We start from the raw sequence: 12,140 nt of genomic DNA on the forward strand, positions 1-12,140 counted from the left end.
TTGTACCTGCTTCCTCCACTACTGTGGGCATCCCAGACCCCACAAGCCCCAGCCCTTGCTATCACACAGCAGGGACCCCAAAGTACATGCAGCTCTGGGGCCACCCCTGCCACCAGCTGGGCACCCCAAGAATCTGGACAAAAGTGGTAAGACATGGCAGGGACAGTGGAAAAAAATCTCTGCTCCAAATTCATGGGGTTTGGAGGCTTTTTAAAGCAAACTCCCTTTCTTTAGGATGCTCCAGCAAAGTTCAGGATCCTGTGGGTAGGTGACTCTCACACTTCTCAGCCCTCTGTTTAGGAAAAATAAATAGGAAAGAATCCAGAGGCGGTGCTTTCCTCCGGCTCCGCGAGATGGATCAGCGCTTGCCACTGCAGCAAAACTGTCCCACCGTGATCTAACCCAGTGCTTTGTCCTGAAATGCTCTGCCACGGCTGAATACATGACTCCTCTGGAGCAGGGTGACACATTCCAGCCCCAGACAGTGACACTGACAGATGCAATCAGCCTGCAAGGTTTAATGGGAACACGGCGCTGGTGGAGCCGGCAGCGGGAAATTTATGAGGAATTCACCAGAGGAAGAGGGGAATGAGCAGTGTTTGCTGATGCACGAGGGAGGAAAATCCCAGCAGGGCAGCAGCTGAGCCATGGCGTGGTGGCATTTACTGGGGGCAAATTGGTGGCAGGGTGCTGGCCATGGGGAGGGAACAGCAGCGTGGTGGGACCAGAAAGGGGTCCCAGCCCTCAGCCACAAAAAAGGCAGCTGGGAGGAAGCTCTGTGGCCATCTCCTGCATGGGAAACGCTGGCCCTATGTCCCACCACAACTCCTAAATTGAGTTAACCCCATCCTGCTGCCCAGCATATCCAGAGCTGCTTTTTCAGAACAGCAATGCTCTTTCTGCCAGGTTTTGGGCAGGCTCAAACTCTCCCAGGTCAGGAGCTACATCTAACAGATCTCTGGGGCTCATCCAGCCCAGGACTGAGCACCAAACTGCTGATGGGAACCTGCTCACTGCCTAAGCTCCCTATTTCAGCCAGGGCACTAAGGCCAGGGAGATTTTGGACACGTACATCCCAGGTTTTATTCTCCACTCTTGCCCTGCACCCCTGTCAGTCGGACAGAGGGCCAGTATCAGTCTCCATCTCTCCTGACTCAGCCCAGCACCAGCTGCGATGGCCTGAGATAGCAGCAAGTGGCTCAGCCATAGGGCTCCGGGGGCAATTAGAGAGGAGACAGCTCCTGCCTGCACCCAGCTCCTTCCCACACCCCAGGGCAGGGCTTGAAACCTCTGGAACCTGCTGGGGGGCTCGGGGGGCTGCGTGCTTTGGGATACTTCCCCACAGAGGGGTGAGCAGGGCGGTCCCACCCCAGCTCCCACAGCCAGCACGGTCTGACAAGGCTGTGAGGAGGGAAGGAGAGGGGAAAAAAATGTCTCATTGCTGTAAGGAGATTTACTGGGCTTGTTATCAGCACAGGAAGAGCCAGAGCTTAGGGGCAAACGGGAGATGCTTTGCCTATTGCGGTGTTTTTTCCTACCGCGCTCTGAGCCGGCTCAAGCAGCACAGGCAGGCGGCACACTCGGCTCCAGTGCTCCCTTTCCACCACCTCCATGTGAGCCCTGTCGCCTCCAGCTTTCTGCTTGCAAAGGCAGGGGCTGCTCAGGCCCCAGAGCATCCTTTAAAAAGTGCTTTGTGTTTAGGTGCTGGTGTCCATAAGCCCAGCTGAGCCCCTGGCGTGGCCGAATGCTGAGCCCAGCTCACCTGGCTGCTCTCCTCATCCACCACATTTGGGTCTCAGCAGCTGCTTTTAGCCTGGATTGGGGTTTGGCAGCACAGCCAGGACCAAGAGATGGGTGGTTTTGGGGCTTTTGTGAGGCTTCCCAATTCTGCTGCCTGTTTGCACCTCACACCGTTGTCACCACACCACTCCTGGGTTGGACCTTGGGGCTTATTTCCATGAGATCTCAAGGCTGTGGGAGGTTGGGAATGAGGGGTTTCTTTTTCCTGGTGAGAAGGAGGGTTATATTTTGTGCTTATTTGAAGCTCCTGCAAGCACCTGGGGGAGTGTGTGTGTGCTGGAGAGCCAGTGCATTTTAGGGGGCACATGAGGGAGCGGGGGAGAAACAACTTCCTCATCCCATAGACAGCAAAATAGCATCCATGGAATTAAAACAAGGTCTGAGCAAGAGAAATGCACCCACAAAGGCCTTTATCTGGCAGAATCAGAGCTCAGCAGCAGCACGGGAAGCAGCGTGCAGCTCACAGGAGACCCAGCCCATCTAGAGTTTCGGCTCTGGTTAATGACACAGCAAATCGAGCCTGTCATCTTTAGACAAGATGTTTCTTGTCCTTTTGGCCCAAGAAAATAATCACCACCCTCGAAAACTGCAGTTTCACAGTGGTGTAGCCCTTTCTCCCCCCATCCCCTCCAGAAGAAAGGTGGGGGCAGCAGCTCTTGGGGTGGGAGGACACGGCACTGGAGGCTCCCCACCCTCCACCCACGATTTCAGCATCACACCGAGCAGATGAGGCTGGGCCAGCTTCCTCCTGGAGAGCCACAGGGAGGTGGAGCGCCCGTCCAGAGGATCTCAGCTCCCCAATAAATTGGCAGGTTCAGGCAAATCCGTGAGGAACAAATTCTCCCTAACTCCATGGGTGTTGGGCTCCTGGCAGGGTTCACCAGGCTGGGCTTGCTGCACAGGAGGGGCAGCTGCATGGCAAAACTTCACTGCCAAAGGCCCTGGCATAGAAATATTTGTGATTTCCTAAATCACAGACTGATGCCACTAGCAGAAAAAGCAGCACCATATATATACACAGATACACACACACGTGCTATATATACTTCTTTATATTTACATCTACAATCGTAATTATATTTGTACTTACATTTATTTTATTTTTTATAAATAAAATAAAATATTGATTTATATAAAATACAGAAAATATTGATATGTATATACAAGTTTAATCTTATATATATATGTATAAATACTGTATCAGGATTGCTGGTGTGCATATTGCTGGCTTAGGAATTACTGTGGGGGGTTTTTTGTGCTCTAGATATAACATGGAGTATGTTAAAAACAAACAAACAAACAAAAAAACCCCAAAAAAACAAAAAAAAAACCCAACCAAAACCCAAAACAAACCTAAGAAGGGCTTAAACACCTTGTTGGAAAATGGTTTTTGTTTGTCCCAGGGTGAGTGTTCTCAGCTCCTGCATATGATGGGCTCTGCAGAGAGGCCACAGGAGCTCTGGAGCAAGATCAGAGTGGGGCTGAACACTGGTACAAAATCCCTCCCTGGCAGAAGTCACCCCTGCAAGCCTTCACCCTGGTGGAAAATGCACTGTGCTGAAGCCAGGGATACTCCAGCAGCTGGGACAATCAGCGGGGAAGTGCTGGTGGTGGCCATCACCGTGCCAGCACCCACCAGCTTTGTCCATGTCCCACAAAACATCCCTGGAGCCGCTGCACCGCCAGCGCGGCGGATTTCACAACATTTCCCCAGGAGTGTTTGGATTCAGGGTGTAAAACAAACCACTTTTGTCCAAACAAGATGCTTCTTGCAGGGATGGCTATTTTGGGTTGGGTGTTTTTTATTTTAATGGCCTTTCAAAGAGCAGAACTGCTTTGCACGAAGCTGCTCCAAATGTTTCCAAGCAAAGTTTAAGAGAAAACTGGAGTTTCACTTAAGAGGGTTTTAATGGGCAAGGCTTGTTTTTCCTTCATGTTCCCTGCTCTTCTTGGAAAACCAGGAGCCAGGAGAAGAAAGGTCTTCAGCTCACAGCAAACGATTTTGTTTCAGTTTTGAGAAGTAGGGAGGGATCAGCATTTTTATGGGAGCAATTTATTTCCTTCCAATATGCTCCATTTCAGAGAGGTTTTTTTTTTCTCCAGAGCATGTTAGGAGGAGTCACATATTTACTGTGTATATTGATATACAATAAAAGCCTTATTCTTTGGAGGTCTGGATTCACTTTTTACAGCATGTCCCATCCTGTGACTGCCTGGATGCAAGGAGGTACAATATCCATGGTGACACCATGGACCAAGCTGACAAAAGGACACTCAGTGCCTCTGTGCCTTTTTGCCCCAAAATCCCCCCACTTCCCCCCATGTCTATGAAGGCAGCAGCACAGCCATGCTGGGTGCTGGATCCCAGTTTGAGATGGGGAATAATGAGCTCTGGGGAGGCTTCTGCCACCTCCCATTTATAAAACGGGGGAAAAGGGTGGGAAAAAGCACTAAAATTATTTATGACCCCCAACTCCCAAATAATTTTCTGTTACCAAAAAAAAAAAAAAAAGTATTAACAGATGCTTGTTAATTCTTAAAACCATCTCAATCTAACCTTGGAAAACCCATCTTGAGAGTCTTGCTGTAATGGCTGGCCCAGCAGCTGCACAGACATCTCAGGATGCAGTGGGGAGAACCAAGGGAAAATCAGTCCCTCTGCTCCCATGGAAGTGAGCAGTAACTCCTGCACCTGAGCAGAGAGAAAAACTGGAATTTTGAGACAGCTGAGTATAACCAGGATACTAAGACACCACTAATAGTCCTCATCCTCCTACCCTGGCACAGTTGGGATGGCATAGCCAGACCTGGCATGAGACACTGTGTGATGAGAACTGGAGCTGCCTGAAAATCTTAGAGACAAAATGAATTAAAAACCCCATGTGGATCCACACAGAGAGGAAGGAGGGAAGTAGGGATCCCAGGACATGGTCCCACCACAGGGAAACATGGACAGGATGCTGTTCCCTGGCTCTGGCTGCTCTGCAGTGCCAGCTCATCACACTGAGCCTGTGACACAGCAGAGCCCTGTTAAAAGCATCCCAACATTTTTTGGTGGTCAGGACCACTGTCAGCAGCCTTTTCTCACCACAAAGGCATTTACCTGCAATGTCACACAGCCAGGGTGCAGAGCAGGAGCTCACCCACTGAGCCAGGCCACTCCATGTGCCAGGGACAGTAGCAATGGGACAGGAGGGAAGCCCCTCTTTCAAGGAATGTGGGATGCTGGTGTAACAGGGACCAGGGAAATCCCTCAGGCACACGTGGTGTTGTGGTACCTGGGCTCGGAAGGTCCCTGAGCTCCTGGAGTTGGAAGGAGTGGGAAGAGAAGTCCCCACAGTGGCACTACCAGGATTAATGGAGAGCAGGGGGAGAGGGAGAAGGACACGTCTCATGTCATGACCCACCTCCCTTTCCCCACCAGCACATAGGGGATGACACAAACCTGCACTAAGGGAAGGGTTGGAAGCAGCAAGTCCAGCTCTGCCCATCCAAACCCAGAAATTTGTCTCCAGCTATGCCCCAAACCAGATGCTTTTGTTGAAGACGCCAGGAGCTGCCTTAATAAGCGCTTATGCAATCCTTCTGAGCAGAGGAAATGTCTTTCCCAATCCCCAGCCATTAGCAGTTGGCTGATGCCCTGGAGCAGGACATTTTAGAGCCCTTGTAAATTTGCTTCAGGAGTGGAAAGTGGTTGGAGAAGGGAAAGGCACTGGTTTTTGTCAGGAACCTGAATCATCTGGGAGCTCTTCTCCACTATTCCCCATGAGTGGAGAGTTACCACCAGGAGCCAGCAGCCAAACCCTGCCCTGGGCCAGGTGATCAAGGATGGGAGAATGACAGTGGCAGCTTGTACCCCTGGGTCAGCAGCCAGCCTCAAGGTTTTGGGGATCAGTGTTTGTCTAAGCAAGGAATCTGAGTGGGAAAGAAGAGGGTTTAGGGTAGGAGCATCACTCCTGATTCCATGCAAAACTTCTTTCAAGAAGAGACATCTACCAGGGAACAACTGGACCCACTCTCCATGCACGTGGCTGTCCTGGGCTGCCAGACAGAGCTCATGGACTGGGTTTTTCTGTCATCTCCAATTAGGTCTATGACAGGTAATTTGATATAAATAGAAATTCCCCTTATGGCAGGTGGAGCCTCCTTCCACTGACTTCCATGGCAATCAGATGAGGGAACAGCTCTGCTTTAAGTGAGACTCAGGGCACCCATGCCAGCCTAGAGCAATGATTTTGGGGCTGGTTCCAGTGGTGAGGCTGCTGTTACCTTCCCTTTACCTGTTGTTTGCATCCAAACCTAATCGCCAATTGACATGAGCCATCTTTGAGGAGCTGCTGCTCCATCAGCACAATGAGCCATTGTTGAAATGGCTGCAGCAATTTTCCAGGTTAATTTATGGCCGCCACACCCCATTAGCAGCAATAAATGTGGAACCCGGTTTTGCCAAAATTGTGAGTTACGATTTTTCAAATAAATACATTTTCCTATAAACCAGCTTTCTGTTTAGTTTGAATGTTCCTCACAGACACATCCATCTACATAAAATACACAGGAGAGGAAGCTGAGCTGTGACTTTGCTCTGATGACATAAAAACTTTTGTAAACACAATGTCACTTACAGTACTAGCAAAGAGAGAGCCCAAAAAATAAACAGTGAGCGCCTGGCCCGTCCCTTCAGGAGCACACGGAAAATTTAATACTTTTTTCCGTAAAGCTTTGTTTTCCTTTTGATTTATCCACGCAAGACAGTGGCTGTTTGGCCATAAATAGATGGTATTTCTTGAGGGGCAATGGTTGCAGTCATCCTGTGTGTCGCCACAGGGGCGGCACAGGAGGGGTGTGGGCAGAGGAGATGCTGTGGTTTGCTGCTGGGAACAGGAACATCCAGGCACAGCCCTGTGTTCACCCCCAATTCCTCCTGCTCCTTCCACGGGGCTCTGACAGATGTACCTCACTGGGAGTTGCTCCTGTGGTGCTGGTGCAGAATTAAGCAGCCCAGCAGTGCAGCCTGGGGGACTCAGGCAGTGTGTGGGCACAGGAGAGCGTGGGCACAGCAAGTGTGAACTGTGCAGCACCCCTCACCCCTGTGAAACCCTTCCTGGCACAGCAGGACGTGTGGCAAACCCTGCTGGGGATGAGGGATGCCCTGAGTGGGCTTTTGCAGCCCAGCCTTGGCTGTGACCCCAGAGTTCATTGCTGATCAAACTTACTTGATTCCGTTCACTTCTGCAGGTTCTCTCGCTCCTCACATTGCCAGGAGGAAAAGAATCCCCCAGACAGAGAGCTCTCTGCAGCTCTCCTTGAAGCAGACTCTGCCTCAGTTTCCCAAGGGTTTTTGCCACCGTCCCCCGAGGCCTCTGAGAGCAGAACTGTTAGGAAGGTGCTGAGTGATTATTATTGCATTATTCCAGGCAAGTGCTATAAATACCCGGGGGCACCTTTAGACACAACCCAGCTGCCCAGGGGAGCTGGCTCAGCCCTGCTCTGCGCCTGCCCTGCCTGAGGAGGGATCAGTGGAGGAGTGAGGAGGTACCCTGGGCACCACCTGATGGGGGACACGGTGTGGGAATGTGGGGTGGCAGGGCTGGGACCCTCCTGGCTGCACCCTGGGCCTTCAGAGGAGCTCGGGCTGGGGGGGATGTGGGTGCAGCAGGGTGCTGGGATGCTGCAGGGAGACGCTAACAAGGAAGACAAGGGGAATATTTTACGGGGCTGCAATGTAAACAGAGCTGGAGCAGAGCCCCTTTTTATGGAGTCCCTGTCCTGCCAGGGCATCTGCCAAGGCCCTGATTTACGCTCCTATTTAGATAAGGGAGCCGGAGGGGGGAGCAGAGCTGGCGTCAAAGTCACAGGACAGCGGGGCTGCCGCTGGCTGCACTCTGATAAGGAGGTGTCTGAGGGGCCAGGGCCAAAACCTCAGCTCCTGGCCCAGAAATGGGGATGGATGCAGGGCTTGGTGGCCCCTGCCGGGTTTGGGGTGCTGGGGTTCACAGAGACCTGGGATAACCTCACTCCCAGCATGAAGCATTGGCCCCCTCACCATCACCTGGCCATGAGGGCAGGAAATCTTTCTCTGATTTGAAGGAAAACAGGTGGAGAGAAACGTGGTTCCTCCTGCCATGCCAGCCATAAATCTCCTAATCCAAACTGCTCGGCGTTTTCTCCCCCATGCGAGTGGGGAGATGTGAAATTAAGGAAACTCACCAAAAGTTTGAGAAGTGCTAAATTTGGACGCCATGACAAAGGCAGTCTGGTTTGATTTAGAAGGTGTCGGCATGAAAAGGGCTCTGGTTTTATTATTTTATTAAAACGCGAAAGATTAGAATGATTTTCCAAAGGAAAAATCAACCCTTTGGTCCCACTATTTGCTCAGCTGAGCACTTCCAAACTCTACAGGGTCCAGGGACTTCCATCAGGGAGTGGATTAAGCAAAATAATGCCCAGGTTTGGGCTGGACTTACCTGGCTTGGCAGCTGGAGGTGACTCTGGTGCGGGGCTCGAGGTGACAGCTCCCAGCTGGATGTGGCTGTAAGTGGCCTGTGCCGTGCAGGGCTGTGGGGATGAAAAGGGTATTTTTGGGAGGTATTTCTAGAGCTGGGGCTGGGTGCCACAGACTCTCACCTGTCAGGGCTGGGGAGAAGCTCAGTGAGGAGCCTGGGTGGTTTGTAAGAGGATCAGAGCTCCACAGGTGATGCTCTGCCAGCACGGAGAGGTGAGGCATGAAGTGGGACCCCTGAACTTCTCCCAGGTGGAGAGAAGAGCTGGCTCCCATCAGGTCCGAGCCGGGCTCGGGGATCCCACCCACCCACGGCTGCTTGGAAGGAAATCGGGGACACGACGCCCTACCCTACCCAAGCCTGGCTCTAACAGCGGAGTAATCACTAGCAAATGTTTGCAGGGCGCTCGTTTAAAGGGGGTGGGGAAGCGGGGGCTTTGCAGCAGCTGAGAACAAAGCAGGGGGGGAACAAAGCTGGGCAGATCCGGCACGGCCGCTCCCCCCCAGCCGCCGGGAGAACCGGAGACCCGCGTGCACCCTGCCCGGCCCCCCAGCCTCCTGCCCCCGCAACTCGCCTTGTAACAGCTAACGATGGAAAATCCGAGGCATTTAAGTGGCTCCCGAATCCGCCCGGGAACCGTGATTGAGAGAAGTCAAATAAAATTTGTCATCTTTAAAATGCAGGAGGACGTTAATGGTGTGTTAGCCCGGATGATTAATACAAGCGCCTGCAAACAACCCTCCAACGTTTCCACCCTCCGCTGCAAGATGAATCGCTGGAAAGCGCCGTTAATCGCTAACATACCTTGGGCCCAAAGCCCCTTCCTGCCCCGCCGTGCTGGGATCCCGCTGCCGTGCCCAGCCTGTCCCCTCTGCAGCCGCTGCAGCCAGGGCAGGGGTCAGCCCCAGCTGTGGCCCGGCTCTGGGACATCGTCCTGGGGATCTGTCACCCATGGGTGCAGAGGCGAGCAGGATGTGCTGTCCACTTCAGGGCCCCTCCCTGGGCTTGGGTTTGGGAGGTGAAGTACAAGATCCCAACCTCAGCGTGTCCCCCCAGCCCTTTTGTGGCCAGGCTGGGACAGGGAAACACAGGGCAGGTCCTCCCTTCCCTGCTGTAAATACATTCATGTGCATGGCCAGTATAGTTTTTATATATTTATGTAGCTATGTGGTGTCTGTGCACGGGTGAGCAGCACACACACGTGTGTTTATAAGCCACGTGTGTGATGGGTGTGCGTGTGCCACACGTGTGTGTCATGTACTTAAAATGACATTGTGGATGTGGCACATGTGTGTGTGTTATGTACTTATAACGACACTGCGTGTGCCACACGTGTGTGTCATGTACTTAAAATGACATTGTGCATGTGCCACATGTGTGTGTGTCATGTACTTATAATGACATTGTGCATGTCCTACATGTGTGTGCATTATGTACTTATAACGACACTGTGTGTGTGCCACACGTGTGTGTCATGTACTTATAATGACATTGTGCATGTGCCACATGTGTGTGTGTCATGTACTTATAATGACACCGTGCATGTGGCACATCCGTGCTGCTGGTGTATGTAACATATATGGGTGCACGAGTGTGACGTGTTTGTGGAGTGTGTGCACAGCACAGGGTTGTGTGGTGCATGCGGCATCTTTGTGGTGCATGTGGGCAACGTGTGCAGTTCAGCGGTGTGAGCAGCAGTGCGTGGTGCAACCAGCACCAGTGCAGTGTGGAATTGTGCAGTGTGCACTGCACAGCGTGGCTGCGTGCAGTGCACATCTCTGTGCAGCTGTGCAATGCAGGCGAGGGCCAGGAGCCCCATGTGCAGGCAGGGAGCCCCATCCCTGCCGCCCCAGCCTCAAGGGTGCCTCTCCTGCCTCACTCCGATACCTTCGCCCCACTTTCCTCCCCATCCCCTGGCATCCTCCCAGCCCCGCTGCTCTCCTCTCCCTCGGCCCGGCCGTCGGAGGTCCGGACATCCACCAGCGGCTCCCGGGCCGGCTCTCGGGGGGCTCGGACACCCCCGCCCCAGCGGGAACCGGAGCGCTCCGGGACCGGGGTGCGGTGCCTCTCGGTTCTTCCTCATCCCCTTCTCCTGAGAGCGAGGAGCGGGCGGGAGCCAGGGCCAGCGGGGAGGTGTGAGCCCAAAGCCCCGAGCCCGGCGCACGCCCCCTCCGCCGCTCCGCTCCCCCCGGGGCCTCCGCGCATCCTCCCCTGCCCATTGGCTCCGCGGCGGGGGGGCCGCGGCCCTATATAAAGGCAGGGTCGGGAGGCTCCAGAAGGGGTTAAAAAAACCCCCAAACAACAAACCCGAAACCCCAAAGCCCGCAGCCGCCACCGGAGCCGCGCTCCCCGCAGCCCGCCGCGCCCGCCCGGCGGGGAGCGCCTCCCGCCCGGCCATGGAGCGCTGCTGAGCGGCCCCCGGGCCAGCGGAGCGGATCATGAACCTGGTGGGGGGCTACCAGCATCACCACCACCACCACCATCACCACCACATGCTGCACGACCCTTTCCTCTTCGGGCCGGCGGCGCGGTGCCACCAGGAGCGCGCCTACTTCCCCGGCTGGGTGCTGAACCCGGCCGAGGCCGCCCCCGAGCTCGCCGGGCAGAGCCCGAGCTACGGCCCCGCCGAGTACGGCCCGGCCGGCCCGGGGCGGCTGGAGGCGCTCAGCGGCCGCCTGGGACGGCGAAAAGGAGTCGGGGGACCCAAGAAGGAGCGGCGGAGGACGGAGAGCATCAACAGCGCCTTCGCCGAGCTCCGCGAGTGCATCCCCAACGTGCCCGCCGACACCAAGCTGTCCAAGATCAAGACCCTGCGCCTGGCCACCAGCTACATCGCCTACCTGATGGAGGTGCTGGCCAAGGACAGCCAGCCCGGGGACACCGAGGGCTTCAAAGCCGAACTCAAGAAGGCGGACGGCAGGGAGAACAAGAGGAAAAGGGAGACGGTAAGAGGCGGATCGGGACCCGCGTCCCTGCTCGCCGTGGGCTAGGAGCGGGCGGGAAAAACCCCGGGGCTGGGGGGAAAAATCCTCTAAAATCTCCCGGCCTCGCTGAAGCCTTTTTCCCCAGCGTAATTACATCAACAACAACAATTATAATAATAGTAATAACAAATCTGTGAAGGGAAAACTCGTCGAAAAATAGCCCTTCCGACGGGCCGGGTGGGTTGCCGAGCTCTTTCCGCGAGGGGTCAGCCCGCGGGTCCGGGACTGCCCCGGTCTGTCCTTCACCTCCCCGGTGAATCGCTCTCCCAGGACGAGCGATGCGGAGCCAGGGCGGCCGCTTCTCCCCGTGCTGCGGCGGGCGGGTGGCGGGCTGGGGACCTCCAAAGCCCCTCTTTGTCCCCGGGCTGGCGAAGCCGCTCGGAGCTGCAGCTCCTGCAAGGGGCGGGCGGGCGGCCCGGGACCCCGCTCCGTTCCTGACCGCTCCTTTCTCCCTCCTCTCCCCATCTCCTCTCCCGCAGCAGCCCGAGGTCTATTCGCAGCCTCTGGGTCACGGCGAGAAGAAGCTGAAGGGCCGGACGGGCTGGCCCCAGCAGGTCTGGGCTCTGGAACTGAACCCCTGAGAGCTGCCCCGCCCGCCCCTCCATGTGCAATGCCGGAGAGAGCCCAGCCCGGCCCCGGAGCCCGTCCAGGCGCAGGACACGGGGAGCCGGCCCGGCTGCCCCCGGCCCGGGGGATGCTCCGCGGGAGCGGCGAGAGCGCTTCGCGGGCTCGGTGCTGCCCGCCTCGCCGGCAGCGGGACCAGCCGGGCCCTTTCCCCCGTCCCCTTCCCGCATTTGCAGTAATCGTTGCTCCCTCCCGCGGCTCCTGCCCTGCCGGGCCGGACTGGAACGGTTCG

At 55.2% G+C, this 12,140-nt stretch overlaps 1 protein-coding gene and 1 long non-coding RNA gene across 2 annotated transcripts; one reads left to right on the plus strand and one right to left on the minus strand.

Annotated features, from left to right (window-relative positions):
• Nucleotides 1-5,937: 5,937 nt before the first annotated feature.
• LOC135280158 (uncharacterized) lies at nt 5,938-9,071 on the minus strand. Its single transcript, XR_010347207.1, has 4 exons — nt 8,875-9,071; nt 8,265-8,355; nt 7,014-7,172; nt 5,938-6,811 (listed from the first exon to the last, which is right to left on the minus strand). It is a non-coding gene; the product is annotated as an uncharacterized LOC135280158 (long non-coding RNA).
• A 1,543-nt stretch (nt 9,072-10,614) lies between these two features.
• Nucleotides 10,615-11,900, plus strand: HAND1 (heart and neural crest derivatives expressed 1). The gene is made up of 2 exons (XM_064388129.1): nt 10,615-11,245; nt 11,764-11,900. The coding sequence occupies exons 1-2, from the start codon at nt 10,739-10,741 to the stop codon at nt 11,863-11,865; spliced, it is 609 nt and encodes a 202-aa protein (XP_064244199.1). The 5' UTR covers nt 10,615-10,738; the 3' UTR covers nt 11,866-11,900.
• Nucleotides 11,901-12,140: the final 240 nt, after the last annotated feature.

The sequence above is a fragment of the Passer domesticus genome, chromosome 13 (genome assembly GCF_036417665.1).
Source record: "Passer domesticus isolate bPasDom1 chromosome 13, bPasDom1.hap1, whole genome shotgun sequence".
NCBI lineage: Eukaryota > Metazoa > Chordata > Aves > Passeriformes > Passeridae > Passer > Passer domesticus.

Coding starts and splice junctions, on each gene's coding strand:
- HAND1 (XM_064388129.1), top strand. CDS start 10,739: ATGAACCTGGTGGGGGGCTACCAGCATCACCACCACCACCACCATCAC. Junction 11,246..11,763: donor ACAAGAGGAAAAGGGAGACG/GTAAGAGGCGGA, acceptor CCTCTCCCGCAG/CAGCCCGAGGTCTATTCGCA.